Consider the following 21,140-nt stretch of genomic DNA (forward strand, 5'->3'; position numbering starts at 1 on the left):
GGGGGGCTGCAGTAATCTCATTTAAGAGGGACAGCAGCTGTTTTATTCCGCTGAATCCTATTATTACAGCTGAGTCAGACCATGAAGTCTTCTGGGTCACCTTTGTCTCTTTTCCCAGTCTGTTTGTGTGTGAGCCTCGCCCTGCGCAGACAGACCTCGCCTCCCCTAACTCACCCTTTCAATTGTTTTAAGCATCTGGTGAAAGCCAATGTGACTTCTCCCAATCAGGGTTTAAGTAAGCGTTATTCGAAAGGTATCAAAATGAAAATGAAAAACAATAACAAGTAATAATATATTTTTTCTTTCTGTTCACATTTGACTGTTGGTCAGTGTGCACGTGTGTGTGTTTTAGGTGTTATTTCTTTATAAAAATGTGATAAGAAAATCTTTCTGTTTTTGGAAACTTCATGTAAATATCTTTGGTGAAAATTAACATTTGTTGTACACCGAGTTTTGATTTGTCACTTGATGATGATGAAAACTGAAATTGATGAATAGCAGTGGTGATGTTGATGCTGAAGCTGATTATACCTGCCCTTCTTGAATAAGGGCTTTTGATGTCCGCTGTATTTTTGCTGGAGATGCTGTGAGGTCGGGGCAAGAGAAACAACAAAGGGAAGGAGTGGTACCCAAAACATCCCAGGCCCGCTGTAGCAACACTGCCATATACCTTTTACCCCCCCCCCCCCCCCCCTACACATTTTCAGGAAACAGGCACAAATTGTAGCCTGTGTTATTTATGCCATAAAACAACTTTATATTTTTATTACAAATATTGAGCGCCTCAGCGGTTGTGTGAGAGGACTGTTCTCCCCCCCCTGTGGAGTCAGCCCGCCCTGGTCGCTCGGCATCACATCTCACCCTGCCTGCTTATGGGCTTGGGGGATTTGCTGTAATGCCATTGTGTTAGACAGGATTGGCCCTTGTACGGACACTGATGATGCCTTCCTCATTGAATTTGGAGTCATCATTGCTCTGCTCGAGGCCACACATGGCAGTGGGCATGTATGTGAGTAGATTCCAAATGGAAGGACGTACTCCGTTCGTCTGACCCTGCATAGGACTAGTGATTCAGCCTTTCATTTTGGGGGTTGGACTCATGATCAAGCACTGCCATGAACTCATCGCATAATATGCTTGTCTCCTGTTTAGAGATGTTTTTATGATATCTCAAACTCCACCAAGAGAAACCCAGGAATAGTGACGTAAACAAGGTAAACAAGGTAATAAAGGTATTTAATGATTAAAAATATGTGAAGATCTTTCCAAATGTCCAAAATATCCCCCTGTGCCTTCTTAACAGACGTATATTGAGCCCACTGCTGCAAATCGCCAAAAAAAGCACAGTGCTGTGGTCTAGTTATTATCTCTGCAGGTTTCCGTGCACCTACTCTCCTATTTCCCATATGTCCAGTGCAGGGATGCAGGTTATCGGTTTCATTTGACTTTTAGAACTGTCTCCGCCGTGGACACGATATGGTACAGCAGATACTCCCAGCAGCTGTCTGCAGGAAGGACAGTGGATACGGTCACGCCTTCATTTGTAATCCCATCCTTAGGAGGGAGTCCCACGAGTCGGACAATACACAGGCACAAACACACACACACACACACACTTAGAAACACACAATCTGGCATCTCTCAAACAAAAATTCGGACTGTTTTCCCTTGAATCCAGATCCCTCGGAATATGTGAGTTTTTCCTCTCCTCGTTGGTTGTAAATAGACTTTGTGATCCGGTTAGAGCATCCTCTAACTCCTGCCATAATGTGGACATTTGTAATCAGGTAGGTAATAAGCAATACATTTATTTCACGCCATAGACTGAAATGTTACTCACCGAGTCTGATTGTGACTCTTTTGCGTTGCGGGATGTCCAGGGTAACACTCCTGTTTCTTCGCCTCCTTTCTCAACTTGCCATGGCTAAGCTCTTCAACAAAGAGTGCTCCAACTGAAAAAAAAAACACACTATTGTGATGTGTACTGATCTCATTTAATGTATTTATTTCTGTATTTTTGCCAACTTTGTATAGTGTATAAATATCTATAAATATATGAGAAATGACAGTACTGTATAGATTTTAGCTGCCTGGTAAGGTTAATAGTATATACTTGGTAGACTAAAAGAAAAAGCGTAGAGCTGTTCAAAAGCCAGTCATTGAGAAAATGCTTTCTGTAAAACCCGGTGCCACTGGCTCTTTTTATATCCTAGGTTTCGTTTCTGGTTTATTTTTTTATTATTGCCAGTGGGGTCCGAAGTGTGTGTTGTTTCTTCTTTTGTCCGTTTGTTTGTTAATCGGTTCGTTTGTTGTTTTTTCTTAACGAGACACAGCAAGGTTCTGGCAGCCAGGAGAGTGCAGTGGAACGCAGACTGGGACCCAGTGTAGTAGTGTGTGTGTGTGTGTGTGTGTGCGTGTGCGTGTGCGTATGAATGTGTGTTTCCGTCCATGGTAGTGCTAGTGCTCTTTGTGCAGTGCCTCCCTCCTCCCTCCCTCTCTGATGTAGTTTGTCATGTGACGCAGTGTGTGTGAAGGTGCAGGATGACTGTTGGCTGAAGCTGGCAGATGCCCTCTCTCTCTCTCTCTCTCTCTCTCTCTCTCTCTTTCTCCCTCTCTCTCTTCCTTTCTCTCCCTTTCTCATGTCCTCTCTGCTTCTACATTACAACGCTTCATCTCAGTCCTTTACCAAGTATAGATTTCCACTTCCTCTGCTCAGTTTCTCATTTACTTTCCCATTCAGCTGGTAATGCACACACCGCCGCCTAAGTCAACAGTAATCCATCCTCCGTCACATATCTGTGATTCTTCACCAGTCAACCACCTGCATCACCTTGTTTTTCCGGCAGAGCTCTGTAGACCAGAGAATGATTTAGCACAAAACAAGAGCATCCTCATCCCCGTTCATACCTCCATGTCACTTCCTCTCTTTACCACGTGTTACCTTCAAACTCCTCTGCACACACTATCTGAGGAGAAGGGCAGCTGCCAGTTTAGCGCACAGAAACACAAAGCAGCCATATGTAGATAACAAGCACAGACTTGTGACTCAAATGTGTGTTGTGGTGGCTTCACGGCCGCCCTGTTTGTAGCAAGAGAACGAGAATAGCCTTAAGGATTGGACCAACTACACACACAAAAAAAGTCGAGGGATTTGTACAATTGTTGTGGACTATTATTACCTTTCCCACGCCAGATTTATTACTCAGTATTCCGATGTGTCGCTTGGTTGCTCTGTACATATCTGTGTAGTACTTCTGTTGATGTCGCTGTGTTAGGATAGTAACGGGTTCTCGCCGGGCGACCTGCGCAGACGTCCTCTCCCTCTTATCTCGTCTCATTTCCTCAAAAACTTCAAACATTCCATCCGAATCTCAAGTGCGCAGCATTTTTAAAGATGATCTGATAATCACGTAGGCAGGGAGTAGGACAGCAGAGGGACCACACCACAGACATTTCCACTGGAGCCATCATAATAACCAAGGCGTCTTGTCTGTGTTCGCGTCCCTCTGAAGAACACTCAGCGCAGAGACCCTCCGCACCCGCCCCTCTGCCCCCCCCCCCCCCCATCTCTCCACCCGCCCCTCTGCCCCTCCGAAACCCTCCGTCGGCAGGGGTCCCCTCCACCGTGGGGCGTTGGGGGTGGGGGGAAGGGGGGGTTGGATGTGGCGGGAGAGGAGGTGGTAGAGCCCCTGGGAGGCAGCAGAGAGGCGTGTGGGCCCCCCCCCCATGGTCACGCCCTGGGTCAGGAGTGAGGAGCGAGAGGGCGTCTCGAGGTCAAACCCGGCAGCACTTTGGTTTTGCGTTCCATGTTTTTTTTTAGCCTCTCCTGTTATTGGGCCGAGCGGACTGTGATCTTACTGGTTGATTTTCTTGTTCTCCTCCACCCATCAGTGTGACACAGTGTGTTGGGTGGACGGAGCCATGGAGCTGAGCTCTGATTTTGTTCCATATTAAAGAATCATTTTTACTACATCTGTGTTCAGAGATTCTATTTTTCTCTCCTGTCTCGTTTCTTTCAAGGTTATTATAAGAGTGGCAGCCTTTGACCCTCAAACATTCACGGCCCAGAGAGAATAAGTCTTATAAGACGTAACTTTTTTCTTAAGTTTTGCTATTAGGTTGACATTTTGGGATTTGGGTGAAATATTTGACTACATGATTTTGCTAGAGGGGCCTCCTTTTACAGCAGCGTGTGAACAGAGGTTCCTGCATATTTGTGGCCAAGATGTGTTTTCTAATCAACTTGGACACGTACACTGTGTTTGGACTGCAATTTCAAAATGTACAAACCGTAATCACGCCGTTCCAATCGAACATGTTCCACTCTGCTGATAGAGTTGGCAATTTGTAAAAAGATTGTTTTTGAGAGCAATTAAAAATGTATAGTGGAAAGCTTTTGCTCTGAGCAACACATTAGTTTGAATGAAGGTAAATGAGTCGCGGGGCCTCCGTGCTGCACTCTGAGGGAATCTTTCATCATATTTTCAAGGATGATGACACATCCTCCCATTAGTTAACTCTTAAATTCTTCAAACTGTTTGTTTCAATTCGTACTTGTCAGTCCAACAGCTGTGCGTTTCAGGTTAGATCCATTTTAATACATCCAAAGGTTTATCTTGCAACATCAACATGAAAGTGGAAGGTTTTTCCCTTAATTGAATCAGCTTCCCGTTGACTTACGGAATATCTTGTCCTGTACGTGTCAGGAAATGTACACTCTTCAGATTGTATGTCTGAATCTCCCTCTGGAATCCACCCTCCTAAACACTACACACACCAAAGCTGACTGAAACTAGAAATGGTAAAAGATGACAATGCAATTTACTCCAAACCGTATGTGCCAGATTTGCCTTTTAAGTTAGTCAAAAAAGAAGCAGGAAGGAGATAGGAACCAGAACAGGGAGGCGGTGAAGCACAGAGAGCACGTCTGGGACCTGACACACAAAGACGGGGTCTTAGGGCCGTAGCTGTCTCTCTAAATATGAATTCTGTGCTTTTCTATGGCAGACGCAGAAACAGGTTATTGAACCGGCAGAGAGGCCGTTGAGTCCTCTCCCAGTGCTGCAGAGTATCAGAGTTCGGGAGGGGACACAGACGAGCACGAAGCCGGCCGAGCTCCTGCAGACGGGGGCCGAGGGGCTGCGTCCCTCCCTGCACTCTGACAGACGGCTGCGGGCGCATCGCCTCGACGGGAGACCCGTGCCGGCATCACCTCCATCTATTTTTAGAACCACTGCACCCACCTTCATTTTCATCTTTTAGGCTCCCTCTGTGTTCTAAGTGGTTTACTAAAACATTTTGTTTCTGGTCCCCCCCCCCCCCCCCCCACACCTAAATGAATGTACATTCTATTGAGAATCTGGCCTATATAAGTGTGCCCGCGGAACAGTCCTTTAGTTAAATGTGAATTATGCAGATGCAGAACAATCAAATAGTACTGCACTGAGGAGATGAACGATGGCGTGGAGAGTCTGCAGGTTTTTCATTTCAGAGTTCAGCAGTTGCTTCCACTGATCACTTCCTCCTCTCTGGCTCTCTGGCTGAAGTTGTTCTAACAAGCAAAATCATCCAGCATAATTACTGGAATGAAAATAGGCGCCTGGTCTATTCCTGCTGTATGGATCCCCCGGGGGTTATAATTAGAAATGCCAATAATGTTCACATTGTGCTTTAGAGAAAAGAAGCAGGAAATGAGACTGTCAGTTTCAATGATGCAGGCGTTTCCCTGTCGTTATTTTTTGGAGAAGATAATGAACAGTCCCAGGCGTTGCACGACAGCACATCAAGCAAAGAAGACTGTGGAGCGGCAACACAAGCAACAGCTCGGTAACGATAGACTCCTCCGACTGCCAGCGTCGGGACAGATGGAGGGAGCAAGAAGTGATGTGACAGAGGTGGGGACGTAGTGCGCGTCCAAGGACATGAGATGGCAAGAGAAGCAATAGGAAGTGAGAATTAAAAGGAAATGTGTGGAGAAAAGAGGTGTCAGATTTAGTGATCCACGGGGGTTGAGCAGGTCGTCATGGAAAAATCCCAGCGAGAACCCGTTGCTGTAAATATCGCTAATAAGGAGTTGCTGAGGAAAATCTCATTGTTTGAAATGTTCGTGCTGTGTGTTTGAAGACCATCGGGGTCGTCTGACAGAAAGCGGAGGTTTCACACTTCCTCCTTCTTAATTAGTGAGAATATATCAGCAGCAGCTATCAAAATGTTTGTTTTTCCTGATGAAATGAATGAATACTGGAGGAAGATTAAATTGACATGCTCACGGGTGTAGATGTATATGGGTGGTGTGCAGACACTTCTCAGACGCAGGTGGATGATAAAACCTTTGTCTTGGGTGGACAATTTTTATCAAGATATCATGCAAATTTCAATCCATCCATCCATCATTTTTGTTTTACATAACCTTACGTCTTTTCAAGGCTTGACTGAAGTCCGAGCCTCTGTGGCATCACACTGCCATCCAATGGACGCGGGCAGAAACCGCCCGGCCTGATGGAGAGGTTCGGTGTGAGAGATGAACGGCTAAAGTTTTGTTAGTCAACTGGATTTCTAAACCAAAATTGTTTCTCAAAAGGCTTAGTAATAATTAAAAAAAAGCATACAACGCCTACTGAATTAATGAATTGATTAAGACCAGATTAATGAATGACGAGGAAATAGACTGTGTTAATTCACACTACGGCAATTGCACTGAGCTGTTATAGTAAAACATGTCTGCATTGTGTGTGCTGTATATACGTATGATATGAATATAATTATGAATTTTCATAATAAATACAACATAAAAATGCAGTATAGTCAGGTAAATACAATACTTTATCTGATAGGCACACACTAAACCATGACATTTTTTTTACTGTAACCCCTCCTATTTTTTATCTATGCTCATTAAACAAATTTGATGAACAAATAGAACTCCGAAATAACATCCTTTTGCAGTAATAAAGATATACAGTTGAAATAATATAGTTTTTAAATGATCGGATAATCAATTAATGAATGTCAATTCAGAGTCACTTTATACGTTGAGTGGAACGTTCTGTGAACTAATCCTATAAAGTAATTAATAATTTTTCAAGGTAAGAATAATTCATGATGATTCATTAATTAGCTAAGCATTACGAGTGTGATAATTTGTATTGCTATTAAGACATTTTACTAATTAAATGATTAACATAATATGATGCAGTTTGTTACAGCATTTAAATGGCTGCTACATTGAATTTCCAGAAATCGACAAGTAAATATAATTGAGGACAAAAAAGTTGTGATTCTTGAAAGGCATTTCTGCAGTTATTTAAATTATGATTTAGTAAGAAAACATGTCGGAACATTTGTGTTAATAACCAAACAAACAAAGATGAAAAATGCATCATTTTCCATTTGCATTGCATATACATTGTATGTTATGTCCACGGCTCATGAGTCTGATGCTGAACGCATTAAGCAGACGACCTTTCACCCCGGCATCGCTAATCATCGCTGGTGATGAATCTCCTAGCAACAATGACCTGTTTACCTACAAGCACACGGCAGAAAAGTGAACAGCAAACACTGCAGGTAAGTCAATCTTCATTTAGTTATTTATATGCGGTGTAAATAGATCCAGCAGAGCTGCTTCGCTCTTCTCCTCTAACTAACAGCGTTAGTTTAAAGGAGCTCTTATCGTTTTATTTCCTGCAAACCCTGTGATCACTTTGGACATGGCGATTGTTGAAGCAGCAGGTAGCAGGGACGCAGGCACGTGCGCCGATGGACCCCCTAGTGCTGCTCAAGCTCCTGCCCTTTTGCCCTGCATGAGAAAAGTGCCCCTTCTGCTGGAGCACATTTTCTTCTTCATTTATCAATATTTAAGAATAACAATTACTCTCTCTGTCATTAATTTCCCCCAAAATGTGTTTTGATATCTGACGGGGCATTTATTTGAGTTCTTGTGAGAATTTCGCCCCGACACGCTCACAAGCCTTTTTTGGGTGCCTTTTTATTAAGGTTTGAGCACCTGCCCCCCCAAAGGATCTGTGCACGTGCCTGCAGGGACGCTTAGTCTGAATGAGTGAAAAATGTCCAATAGGAATTCAGATGAGGTTTCTGATGGCCAATAGTCGAATGTCTGTCTCAGGGTGAATTTCCCCTCTCACCTCAAACGTTCCAGTAAGACGTGCACCACACGTTCTATTCTATTCTTATACGTCCGTATTATTTAGTATGCCAGAAGAAGATTTATTATGTCCCAATACATAATGCATTTAAAGACAGCATGCCAAAAATACAAGGACGTCCGACTGTATCCTGCTGCATTTTGCAGTGTGCTAGTCAGCATTTCTGGCTAATCCAACCACTCCGCGCTGCGGCTGTGTGAGGGTCAAAGGTCGTGGTGCAATGTTATAAAGTATTTTCCCATCTGATGCATGAAGCATCTGCAGTATATTCCAAAGTTAAAAAGAATAAGTATGTGATTTGGAATGCAGGGACATTGCGTGTTTCGAGTGGGTTCCCTGAGAGGGAAAATCAACACAGGTGATCATCTTAACCAATAATCAGGCCAAACAAACTAAAGCGTATCCAGACATTTGCATGACATTTACTCGACTGGGTACCATACAGGTGCAACTCGAAAAATTTTAATATCGTGCAAAAGCTCATTACTTTCAGTAATTCAACTTAAAGGGTGGAACTAATATAATTGCTTTGTGTAACTTGGGGAATTGACACATACATTTTGATATTTTGATTTGAACGAATTTGAAAACTCCCTGAACTGATTACGCTGCCTGATCACTGAAGCGACAGTTTCCTCAAACACAGGTTTGTTGTTTTTGTGTGCAGACTCCTGTTATCTAACAGTTTCACGTCTCAAACCAAACAACGCTGCCAACCTCACATCGGGTCTGATTTCACTCTTTACCAAACCTCATTAACTCGTCCAGACACAGCGGCTTCCATCGGCTGAGGAGTCTCCCAAAAACAAGGACCATGCAGGAAAAGGTAAGACACAGAAAGATAACAACCCCCTGGGAGATGTTGGGACGCGTTACAAGCTCATAAATAACAAGTACATTTCACATTATCTGTCTTCATGAATTTTTCTCCTCAGACAGAATACCAAAGATCATTTCCTCCAGTCTCCCAGAGCCGCGTGAGGGGAGAAAGTAGTGTCCCTGAGGGAAGAGCCCTTCAAATCAACACTTTTGGGGAGATAAACAGCTGCAGGGTAAGATTTTTTAAATGGTCATTCCTGTAAATTTAATCAGTGATATTGGTCTATGTTCACATCTGTAATGACAGTAGCTACACAACTGATGTTCAGGTCAAACCTCTCCAGACAGCCCTCATTCACTCTGACTATTTTGAAAGGCTGTAGTGTGTAATATTATTACATCCCAGAATCTGTAGGAATTACCAGCATGTTTCTGTGCTGTGTGTTTGAGGGCACGGAGGCGAGACCAGGCCGTTGTTTTTCTCCAGAAACAGCATTCACTCGAGGTGCCATCGCTCCAATGGCCCGGCCAGTGAGTATTGATCCCATTCCAGTCAGCTGCACTAGATTTGAATGATATCCCTTTAACATTAAGCATCCCACCCTCTGCTCGTTCAGCCCTCTCTTCTGCTCTCAGAAAGTAATGCACCAACTATCAAGTCCATTGGGAAAAAGGTCATCTACTTTTATCTTTGTATTTTATTTTGTCTTAATCAATATTACCTGTGTTTGGAGCTGTTATCTTCAGCTCGTTGTTGTTGTTCTCCAGGAGCCCTCGGGGTTTCTTCTCAATGCCCCGAGCAACCAGATTTTTCCTAAGGCGCCGTTTGATTGTTCACACTTCAGCACGACCTACAAAAGCTCGTAAGTGTGTTCGATGCCGTCAGAAAAGGTTGAGGTTAGCTGACGTTAGCACATGTCTAGATGTCAATAATGTCTTGGTTTGTCGTCCAGGTTTTGTCACGATGACGGTTCTGACGAGTCCGTCTCCGGCCTTATCGGCGCAAGAAGCATCTGCGGAAAAAGGGACAGCAGCTACAGCCGCCGGGACATGGACAGGTACACAAACAAGCTGCACACACATGCAGTCCCATCGTGCCTTTCCTTTGACTCGTATACCTTTTTTTTCACAGGTTCATCTTCTCATGCTGAGAAGGTAACTGCATGGATTTAAAAAAAAAACTCTAGGGCCTCTTGTTAACACCACTCTGTGTGACTTGTGCAGAAATAAAAAAACTCGTTATGAGCAAATCCTGGAAAACCTTCAGAATTTCCTGGTCTGTGTTGTTTCACGACGGTCCTGTCAAAAAAATAGCTCACTTCCACCGCTTTGTTTAGTCCGTTCTGTGTGAGCGGAAAAGCTGCCATTGTGACGTGAGTTGTGTTAGAGCCAAAGAGGCGGTGAAGGAGATGGCGCTTTGTCTTTTCCTCGCCGTTACCGGAGGATCCAGTGTCCAAAGGCGTCACATTGTGTGCCTTATAGCTCCGTGCCACTATACACATGTTTGTCCGCTCTGAGGCACACAGAGTCAAAAACATGAGGACAGAAGCGTCACAAGGAACACTTCAATGCCCCCCCCCACCCCCCCCCACCCCCCCCCACAGGGCTGCTAAAACGCACACTTGTCTTTTTCAAGTGTCAAACATTGTCCGGTTCCGGCTCCTCCAGAGTGAGCTATTGCTTTATTGCTTTTAATCTCAATCACTGTAGTTTATTGTCTTTGGTTGTTTGTTAGGACATTAGACATTAAGCTCTGAGAAGCTGTGACGAGCCTTTCATGTTGTTTTGCGTCATTTTAAAGACAAATCAATTCACCTGACCAAACAATATCTCAAATCCGACAATATAAACTGAATAGAATTTTTGGTTTGAGACTGTTGATTAAACAAAACACTCAATTTGAAGATATCAACTTGCACTACAGTTGAGACACACTGCCACGTGACTACCCGTATGAATATTTCAGCGCTTGGATGAATATTTCAATCCTTCAATGAGATGTGAGGAGGAGATACGTGGAGGCAAAGAGGATTGGATTACATACGAGCCCCACATGAATAATGAGTGAAGAAATGAGAGGAGAACAAGGGCCGGACCTGCTTGGCGTTAAGAGACAGAGTCACAGGAGGTGCGGTCGCTGACAAAAAGGAGTACACAAAGGTCACGACCGACCCCTGTCTGACCCGCTGAACTCCCGCTTGATACTTTTCATTTCATGTCTGGAGCCGATCTCTGCAGACTTACCTTTTATGGCGAGGCACACCAGCTATTCAGCCCTCTAATGATCCTGCTAGTCCCGCGCTCTTCCTTCTCAGGACTGCTTACACAACACGGACAAGGGTTGGATGGTTGTGTAAGCATGTCATAAATATTTTGTAGATCTAAATCCAATACACACATTTACTTTGCTCGCACGCTGTCTCGGCCTATGAAAGTGGCAGCGCGTCGAGGCCGAGGTGCTCACGGAGGAGACGCTGACCATGTGGAAACACTACAGAGTAAACAGTAGCTGGCGCGTGCACCGGGTCCCAGTGACCATTATTTCACCATAAATACGCCAACTTCACCAGCCGAGATAACGTTTAATAAGATGGTGTACACAAAAAATAGCCCAGGTGTTACAACCCTCGCACACACTCTCTCACACACACACACACACACACACACAAACCACCTGCTTTGTCCTGCTCTGATTTGGTCATTTGCAGTTGATTGAGATGTCACAGGTGCCTTCGGTTTACAGTTTCATAATGCCTTAACGCTCATTCATTTTTCACAGTCAACGCTAGATTAGCGATTAGCAGCACGGATCATTTGTGTCAGCTTCATCTCCGTCATCCGCCGCCGCCCCGCCCGCGGATCATCTGAGTCTGGATGTGTGAGGGGCATCTCACGCCCCTTCATCTTGTCTCCCGGCGTCCTCCGGCCCCTCGTACTCATAGTCCAGCTGAGCCCTCTCGTACTCCAGGTCGTCCCCCTCGTACTCGAACCCCTCCCCCTCGCATATCAGCTCCTCCGTCTCATACTCGAGCCCCTCCTCGTCATACTCGAGCTCAGCTCCGTCCACATCCTCCTCCCTCTCGTTCGCCAGCCACTCTTCCTCTTTAGTGTCCGCGTCCTCTCCACTCCCCCCAGATTGTTTGGAGTTGGAGCTGCTGTTTTTCAGGATGCCGTGAATCACCAGCTCCTCGCCCGCCAGGGCCAACTCTTCGGCCTCTTCCTCGGCGGCCTTTCGCAGCCTCTCATTTTTGGCCTCGCGCTGCTCCAGGAACTCTGCAGCGCCTTCCCCAACCACGAGCACCTCCTCGCCCACTCGAGGAGGGCAATCCACTGGGTTGTGGTCGTAGGAGAAGAGCCGGAGGGCGCGGAGACGCCTCAGGCTGGGAAACTCCGATATCTTGTTGCGGTCCAGATCCAAAATCTCCAAACCCTCCATGCGCAGCAACACTTTGGGGAAGGTATCAAAGCGGTTCCCATAGAGCCACAATCCCCTCAGAGCTTCCATGCGGCAGAGGTCAGAGGGCAGAGTCTTCAGCCGGTTGTCTCCAATCTGAAGGGACTTGAGGTGGGGAAGGTCGTAGAGCTCCTGTGGAAAACTCTGGATGTAGTTGCTCTCCACCCACAAACAGCGCAGACTTTGCAGGTTCCGCAGCTCGGGCGGGAGGGTCATGAGCCGGTTGCTGCCCAGGTAGAGGCGCGTGAGCTTGGTGAGCTGGCAGACGGCGGCGGGGACGTCCTCCATCTTGTTGAAGTCGAGGGCCAGGATGCGCAGACCTTGCAGCTGGGAGACGCTGTCGGGCAGGGTGCGCAGGCTGTTCCCACAGACGTACAGCTTCTCCAGATGCAGCAGCCGGCTGACGCGCGACGGCAGACGCTTAAATTTGCGGTAGCTCAAGTCCAGCACGGGATCCCCGCTGTCGAACAACTCCTCCACCCCCATCGGGAGCGCTGCTTCGACCTCCACCACCTCGTCCTTCTTCTTCTCTGCAAAGTCAGCCTCTTCGCCATCCTTCGCCCCTTCGCCCTCCTCTTCTCCCCCTCCCTTCCCGGAGGAGTTGCCCATGCTGCGGCCCGCAGCCCCTGACCCCTAATGTGAGTCAGGGCGGAGTCATTTGATGGGGTAGTGTCTGTGACAGGTTAACCCCCCTCCACCCCCCCCACGCCTAACGTCGTCTCGTTGTTGAACCCACAGACGGCCGCAAACGGCATCGCGGCCCGGGCCGGGACTAACGCTCCTTGCAGTCCATGCAAAAAACAGTAGCGTCACTTCGTCTGCCGCCTGAGCATAAGAACAAGTGTGAAAAAATGACGTTAGAAGTTAAAAAAGTAATAACGGTAGCGATAGTGCTGCAGGTGGTTTGAGCCAACCAGAATTTCCGTGCTGAAATTGAATTCCTGCAGCGCTTACCCTCTCTTCTTCTAACTTCCTCCAGGCTTGTAGGAGAAAGATAACGTGCAGCTTTGAGGGCATCTGTGCACGTGATCCGGTCTGTCAGTCAGAACTGGGAAGAAGTGCACCTATTAGGACTCTAAATAGTCGATTAAATATCCCTCCTCACGCCGGGTGTCGGTGGATAAGCCCACGGCGCGTGCACGGCTCGGTGACCTGGCCGGCGGCAGAGAAAGGCAGTTAATGGAAGTGTGTCCACAAGTTAATGCGGCTTCTCCCCATTAGAGGGCAAGGTCTCCCAAAGTGTTAATCCGCGCTGGAGAAGCAAAGTGCACATTTTGGGAAAACTGCAGCGTCGACTGAGTGAGTGAGTGAGCGAGTGAGTGAGTGAGTGAGTGAGTGAGTGAGTGTGAGTCTTCTCCCGACGTCGGCCGCGTCGCTCCATCAGTGAGGCGGTTTACATTGAATCGCTGCCTCCCTCCTCCCTTCTCCCTTCTCCCTCCTCCCTCCTCCCTCCTCCCTCCCTCTGTAACCGGAACAGGGGGCTCCAATATCACATGAGTCTGTGTGTGTGTGTGTGTGTGTGTGTGTGTGTGTGTGTGTGTGTGTGTGTGTGTGTGTGTGTGTGTGTGTGAATGTGAATGTGTGTTTAAATGAGTAGATTACTGGATTCAATTTCAGGCTGGTAAAACAAAAGTTTACCCCTTTGTGTAGATTTTAATTTTAAGTAATTGTTTTGTTGTTGTTCTTGTTTTTCTTAAAGGCTCACTTTGTTTGTCCGTTGTCTTTCTCCATCACAGTGACCATGTAATGTTAGAAATAGTGTAGAATTTCTTATTTGATGAAATTGCACTTTCTTGTTTCTTGTTCTTCTGAGTTTGTATCCTCATGGTGGAAATGCACTTATTGTAAGTCGCTTTGGATAAAAGCCTCAGCTAAATGACATGTAGTGTACTTTAATGTAGTGTAACAACAGAGACACCTTTTAAGCCCTTGAACCTCAAATAAGAGAGCCAACCACAAATGGGTGCATATAGTATAGTGTATTTTACTGAAGTACCTGCTTTACCTGAATGTCCTCTCTTTATACTTCTACTTCACTAACATTCAGAAGGAAAAACATCTATTTCTTTATCCACAACATGTATTTGACAAATACAAATATGTTTTAAGTAAATTACAAAACCCAAAGGAAACACTTTAATTACATTAAAATGTACAAGTTGAAGTAGTCGCATGCTACAAAGAAAGAAATGAAACTTAAATAACACGGACACGAGCCAGTGTACGTAAAGTCGATGAGTTTGTAATTAGTTATTCATTTCTATCCTTTATGTATGTTTTGCTGATGATCGTAGGGTACACACTTATAACCCGGCAGCCTTTTGAATACAGAACCTTTACTTGGCTGCTGTCTGACCTCCAAAGATGGTAAATGTGTTGCTGGCTTGTATCAAACACTATAGACATTCGCTTCAGCAAGTTTTTATAGACCAATTAAAAAGCTGTGACGACAGCCTTGGTGTGACTTTCTGCTTTGACAAAGAACAGATGCAGAAATAACAAAAAAAAACCTGTGATTGTGCTGCAAACCCTCAGTGTTCAACCTGTGAAGGAATAATTGAATGCACTAACAATCAGATAAGTACTACGGTGGAGTAAAGAAATGTGTGTCACCTCACCCTTAGAATGGTGGAGGGAGAGATGGAGGGATCTTCACCATCTGTCACAGATGTGACTCGACTAAAATGTATTCCTACTCTGAAGCTCAAAATAGCTCCAAAATTTGATGAGCCCAGAGCAAGTTGGAAATATGAGGACAACAGCAGTTATAGCACAACTTAACTCAATCCAGGGGCCGAATATCCACATCCTCTCTCTGTAAAAACACAAGATTTCCATGTTAAGTCTCTACTGTCTCTACTTGAATAACTACTTCTATAATATAACTTTCTTCACTAAAACTTTTAATAAAAAATAACTTCCATTCTACTTTTTAGAATTGTTAGTTAAACATAAGAAAGAAATCAAAATACATCATCCAACACTGTATACGACACACAGTAATATGTATTTACAAGTCTTTATGAATAAGCATCTCATCTTAAATGTTGAATGCATGAATGTGAACAATCTTATTATTGTTTCATTTGGTGCATAGACTGAAGCAACATTATGTGTTGTATTGTGTATTCTGCAGTATTGCATAATATTTAATAGGGACTGAAATGTCAGCTGTTGGACGTTTAGTGTAAGAAGCAGAATATGTCCATTTGAGATGTAGACGTTTGGAAAGTATACCGAAAAGGAAAAAATCAAAAAAATTAAGTTACCTACCAATACCTCAAACTGTAAAATGCATACTAATGTACTTTGTTGAATTCTTGACGACAGCAGTTATGTTTTCTGATTGATGGCATGTTTTGTTGGTTGTGATACTGGAGGAAAGCCTGGAAACGCTGCTGGGGTCAGATGTGCAGTGCTCCTGTCAGCCTGATGAGCTGTGGCAGAAGAAGCAGACAAACAGGGAGACAGGCCGCGCGCTGCTTGAGGATAATCCCGTCTGATATGCTGAGAACCAAAAGAGCTGATTCGAAAATGTCTGCATCGCATTCAAACGACCCTGAGATGACACGATGGACTGTAAGCAGCGGACAGACAGACAGCGCCCCCCCCCCCCGGGCAGCGACTGGATGTTACAGCTGAGGTGGATGTGTTGAGGGCAAAATCAAATAATTAACGCAAAAGCATCTAATGTGGGTTGAATGACATTGTTGCAGGTTTTTTCTGATGCAACGCAAGACTGCGATGTTACCTGCTGTTGTTGCAGCCTTGGGGTTAAACGGGGACAAGGAAGGTGTCGGATTAATGAACACATCTGCAGCATCTGCTGGTGGACGAGGGAACTGCAACACACTGTTATTTCATAACATGTCATTTGCATATACACGATTTCATCATGTTAATACCGAGATAAAAACACATCAATCCAAACTGACCAGTGACCTTATTACAGCTGAAGTGTGTTTGGGGTATATAACTCTGTGTTTTCTGATCACCAGCGTTCACCTGGAGACAAACAACAACCCAAGAAGATGGTGGTTCCTTGAACAGAAAATGTTTTTGATATTCTAATCAATATCCCTCGAGAACAGTTTTCCAGTATTTTACTGTTGTCCGACATTGACTCAAAGATTGCTTGATTTAGAATATTTTGTAGAGATCTGCTTTCAGTTCGACAAGGCATCTCTTTTCCTACCAAAAGTTATACCAAAATAAAAAAATAAATTTGAACCGGAGATTATTACAGATTAGGACACGGACTTCCAGATGGATTTATGTGTCGATGTTTACATATATGAATAAATAAATAAAACATATCAATAGATAAATAGACAGATAAATAGATAGATGATATATGGATAAATAAATGCATAGATGGATTGATAGATGAATAGATAAATAAATACATCGATGGATTGAAAGATGCATAGATGAATAGATACATTAATAATACATAGATGGATAGATAGATAAATACGTGCATCCATAGAAAGAAGCAATACAAAAAAATACACCCTTTTTCTGAGAATCATATCGACTGAGCTACAGTTGAATATTGTACAACGATGATACCAAGGATGATGATAACATGAAGGTAGTGCTTGTGCACACACACCGAGGGATGCTACCGAGAAGACTCATGGCATGACATGTCATGCGAGCGGCGTGTCGAGCCTATTGCACATCAGCAGCGGTCCCCGGCTTGCTGCACGCCGATTGGCCCAGAAACCCTCGAATGATCGGCTCGGAATTTGTACCGTGAGTGGGTGAATGAGTGCATGAACATTTCAGGGAAGAAGAAGAGGAAAGGATGCAGTTATTTTGCTGATGTTCCCTGAATGAAAGCGTGATTTAATAAAAGTGACCCGTTGTGTTGTGGAGCGTGAAGCCCGGCCAGAGTTCCCACAACCTGGATTCTGTAAGTGTGAAATATTTTTCCATCTTGGCGTCGCGGGGCCTTTACAGTCTGCGGGTGTTCTTCAACTCATCGACACCGAGGCGATGGGCGTTTTATCAATAGGCTTCGTGTGGGTGGGGGGGGGTGACGGTGTCTGTTTCGGCTCCCGTTTGCACACATTGATCGCTCATCGCGATGAAATGCGGCTTATTGCTTTTGTGAAACGAATAGTCGCCCCCCCTCCCTCCCCAGAAAAACGCCCTTACAGGCTAAAAATAGCTCGTTCTCTAAGTGATATTAAACGAGGGCATGCACGTAATGCACATAAGGTGTCGGGAGTGGACACAGACGAGTGATGGAAGAATGTGAGAATCCGCCCTGCCTCACCGGCAGCTCGGTGGATTTCATCATCAATTATTAGTGGAGGTTGCTGTGCTCTTTGTCTGACGTCACACGTGTCACAGTGAGCTGCGTGGTCCAAAGTAAAGAGAGCAACAGGTTAAAAAGCCCCACGTCGCCACTGCTGCTCCCTCTGCGCGAGGATCAACACTCCCCTCTCTGCTTTTCTTTTTTTCCTTTGAACATCCAGGTGTCAGAGTTTGAGGCCGAGCAGGTGGAACCAGGCCAGTGACAGCAGCCACGATGGGAGGCGGAGGCCAGGTGACGGAGCCCGGAGAGCTGGTCAGCGGGCGGGCAGGTGGCGTGTACACTTGGCAGGAGGTGCAGAGCCACTGCAGCAGGAGCGACCAGTGGCTGGTGATCGATCGGAAGGTGTACAACATTACCCAGTGGGCCAAAAGGCACCCGGGGGGGATCCGGGTCATCAGCCACTACGCCGGAGAGGACGCCACGGTGACGTTTTACCAAAATTGTAAAACTCATTTGGCTGAAACTTTTTTTTTTTATTTGCCCTCTCACTTTTGAATTTTTTTTTTTTTTTTTTTCCCAGGAGGCGTTCACTGCTTTTCATCCCGATCTAAAGTGTGTGCAAAAGTTTCTGAAGCCTCTGCTGATTGGAGAGCTGGCAGCGACCGAGCCCAGCCACGACCGGAACAAAAGCGTGAGAACAGTCTTCAGATTCTTCTGTGAAAATAAACATTTCGTTTTTTCTGCACTACAACCGTAAAACCTGCACGCCCCTTTTATCTTGAACCTCCCCCCAATGGCCGCTGTTTGTTCGCTCCCAGGCGACCATCATTCAGGATTTCCACGCGTTACGTACCAAGGTGGAGAGCGAGGGTCTGTTCCGAGCTCGGCCCTGGTTCTTCTGCCTCCACCTGGGTCACATCCTGCTGCTGGAGGCCCTGGCCTGGCTGATCGTCTGGGTCTGGGGAACCAGCTGGACGCTGACCCTTCTCTGCGCCGTCCTGCTGGCCACCGCTCAGCTGCAGGCCGGGTGGCTGCAGCACGACTTTGGTCATCTTTCTGTCTTCAAGAGGTCCAGCTGGAATCACATGTTGCACAAGTTTACCATCGGCCATTTAAAGGTGATTGGTGTTTTCGATCCTACCTCTTTGTTTCGGAAAACCTTTAAACTGAAATATTAAAGGAGGGTTTTCTCAGGGAGCATCTGCCAACTGGTGGAATCACAGGCATTACCAGCATCACGCCAAGCCCAACATCTTCAGCAAGGACCCCGACGTCAACATGTTGCACGTCTTCGTAATTGGTGAAACTCAACCGGTGGAGGCAAGTAGCAGATGTGTTTTTTTTTATTCTAAGACGTTCAATCTTTCGGGCAGCTTCTTCATCTTTGTATCCCTCTCTGTTACAGTACGGCATAAAAAAGATAAAATACATGCCCTACCACCGCCAACACCAGTACTTCTTTCTGGGTATGTTTTGGAAAATGATTTTAAAAAGAGTGAAACTATGAAAACTGAAATCACAGGAACAATAGTTTACTTTTTCTCTTTCCTTTAGTTGGACCGCCGCTTCTCATTCCAATTTACTTCCACATTCAGATCATTCGCACCATGATTTCCCGCCACGACTGGGTGGTAAGATGCCCTCTACTGGGAGCTACAGTGCACATTATATAAGTAGTTTCTACACATAGGTTCCGTCTGGTTACATGTAAGCTAAGTGAAGACAAGCCACGAGTTTAAGTCAAATCTTGCATCCAAATCTCCCTCATATTAACCCTGCTGTCTTTGTGAAGGATCTGGCTTGGTCTGTGTCCTACTACCTGCGCTACTTTTGCTGTTCTATCCCCCTGTATGGCCTGTTCGGCTCAGTGCTGCTCATCAGCTTCGTCAGGTAAACGCCACCTTTCAGAAGGATGAACTGTACTAGACGGATCAAGCCATGCCGGAGGGGGGAAACACACCTGGCTACCCAAAAGTTGATCTTTTAAGACTGATCTATAATAATGAATACATTACATCACTTACATAAACCCATTAGTTTCAAAATACAAAACCTTTATGGAGAAATATCAAGTTTTTCTTACAAGAGCGTGATCATATTATGCGACAATATGCTCAGTCACTGGTCTTCTGTTGGCTTTCATCAGGTTTTTGGAGAGCCACGGTTTTGTGTGGGTGACTCAAATGAATCATCTGCCCATGAACATCGACCACGAGAAGCACCAGGACTGGCTGTCCATGCAGGTACCCGCCTTACGGCCCCGCGCAGTCAGCTTGGCTTTCTGCTGAGTTAGGAACAATTCTTTTGTGTCACCCTCTTTCCGTTAGTTACTCGCCACCTGTAATATCGAGGAGTCCCCCTTCAACGACTGGTTCAGTGGACACCTCAACTTCCAAATCGAACACCAGTAAGTCAGTGATGGAGGAGAGCGTGTGTTTCTCGTTTCAACACCGTCATCAGGTGTAATGTGGCCTTACTATTTTAAATGATTTTAAAATTATTTCTTTAAATGAGCTATGGTGAAAGCAACCGTCCATCATTTAAAAAAAATGATTACCATGACTTCCTCATCATTTGATAATACATTTGCTGAGGCTTCTTCTCTCCCTTCTGCCTCTGAAGTTTGTTTCCCACGATGCCGCGCCACAACTACCACCTGGTGGCCCCGCGGGTCCGCGCTCTGTGTGAGAAACACGGCGTCCCGTACCAGGTGAAGACAATGTGGCGAGGCCTCGCTGATGTCTTCAGGTAAGTCCAATCCGGGTCAACCGTCTACTCACAGAGGGAGACGTTTTGGATTTGGTTGTACAGTAAAAAAAACAAAAAAAGACATTCACTTAAAAGTGAGACTGGCAGAATAATGAAGATGGAATGAGACGAAAATATTGTAATGACCAAACTGTCAAGAGTGAACTTTGTCCTCTTATGTTCAGGTCACTGAAAAACTCCGGCGACCTCTGGCTTGACGCATATCTCCATAAATGACAACTTTAATCCTCTGCTCTGCACCTCCAAGGAGTGACCCTTTTATCCCCTTCTGCATCATACATTGATTGTATCTGTTCAGTTTTATAATCCAGTCGATAGTGTGGGAACAATCTTTTCTCAGTCTTGGTGTTATAGTTGTGGGCTTTTTTCAGATTCTCTGCCATGTTTTTAGTGCTGACAAGATTTCTCTGAATTGCCTTTCTTCAACAACAGTAGTATGGCTTTAGAGATACAATTGAAAAACTGATTGTAAGGTATTTAAAGGGATCTTTTTTTAATAACTATAATGTGAAGCAGAACAATAAAATGAGACAATTACACGGAACAATTAAAACTCCTGTAATTGAGGATGAATTAGTTACTGCATTTCTTTACTCTTGTTCTTATCTTAGTAATCAATAAAGCCAATGTATTGACTGTTTATCCACCTCTTCTGTTATTAAACCAG

General features: G+C 45.1%; 3 protein-coding genes across 3 annotated transcripts; 2 read left to right on the plus strand and 1 right to left on the minus strand.

Moving 5' to 3' along the window:
- The first annotated feature begins 9,425 nt into the window (after positions 1-9,425).
- Positions 9,426-10,530, plus strand: saxo4 (stabilizer of axonemal microtubules 4). Its single transcript, XM_037450501.2, has 5 exons — positions 9,426-9,515; positions 9,602-9,658; positions 9,753-9,847; positions 9,938-10,042; positions 10,117-10,530. The coding sequence occupies exons 1-5, from the start codon at positions 9,504-9,506 to the stop codon at positions 10,133-10,135; spliced, it is 288 nt and encodes a 95-aa protein (XP_037306398.2). The 5' UTR covers positions 9,426-9,503; the 3' UTR covers positions 10,136-10,530.
- Positions 10,531-10,605: 75 nt separating this feature from the next.
- On the minus strand, positions 10,606-13,772 carry LOC119195526 (leucine-rich repeat-containing protein 10B). The gene has a single exon (XM_037450499.2). It carries the CDS (start codon positions 13,045-13,047, stop codon positions 11,875-11,877), a length of 1,173 nt encoding a protein of 390 aa, XP_037306396.2. The 5' UTR covers positions 13,048-13,772; the 3' UTR covers positions 10,606-11,874.
- A 3,384-nt stretch (positions 13,773-17,156) lies between these two features.
- Positions 17,157-21,113, plus strand: fads2 (fatty acid desaturase 2). The gene is made up of 12 exons (XM_037450800.2): positions 17,157-17,356; positions 17,925-18,187; positions 18,285-18,395; positions 18,523-18,822; positions 18,899-19,024; positions 19,110-19,170; positions 19,259-19,335; positions 19,497-19,594; positions 19,851-19,947; positions 20,032-20,111; positions 20,327-20,452; positions 20,638-21,113. The coding sequence occupies exons 2-12, from the start codon at positions 17,978-17,980 to the stop codon at positions 20,687-20,689; spliced, it is 1,338 nt and encodes a 445-aa protein (XP_037306697.1). The 5' UTR covers positions 17,157-17,356; positions 17,925-17,977; the 3' UTR covers positions 20,690-21,113.
- Positions 21,114-21,140: the final 27 nt, after the last annotated feature.

Source organism: Pungitius pungitius, chromosome 6 (genome assembly GCF_949316345.1).
Source record: "Pungitius pungitius chromosome 6, fPunPun2.1, whole genome shotgun sequence".
NCBI lineage: Eukaryota > Metazoa > Chordata > Actinopteri > Perciformes > Gasterosteidae > Pungitius > Pungitius pungitius.

What these genes read in the sequence shown, in the direction of transcription:
- saxo4 (XM_037450501.2), top strand. An exon ending in TCAAGTCCATTGGGAAAAAG is followed by an intron (nt 9,659 to 9,752) that starts GTCATCTACTTT and finishes GTTGTTCTCCAG; the next exon opens with GAGCCCTCGGGGTTTCTTCT. An exon ending in AGCACGACCTACAAAAGCTC is followed by an intron (nt 9,848 to 9,937) that starts GTAAGTGTGTTC and finishes TTTGTCGTCCAG; the next exon opens with GTTTTGTCACGATGACGGTT.
- LOC119195526 (XM_037450499.2), bottom strand. Translation starts at nt 13,047, where the DNA reads ATGGGCAACTCCTCCGGGAAGGGAGGGGGAGAAGAGGAGGGCGAAGGG.
- fads2 (XM_037450800.2), top strand. Translation starts at nt 17,978, where the DNA reads ATGGGAGGCGGAGGCCAGGTGACGGAGCCCGGAGAGCTGGTCAGCGGG. An exon ending in GTGAAACTCAACCGGTGGAG is followed by an intron (nt 19,025 to 19,109) that starts GCAAGTAGCAGA and finishes TCTCTGTTACAG; the next exon opens with TACGGCATAAAAAAGATAAA. An exon ending in GGCCTCGCTGATGTCTTCAG is followed by an intron (nt 20,453 to 20,637) that starts GTAAGTCCAATC and finishes TCTTATGTTCAG; the next exon opens with GTCACTGAAAAACTCCGGCG.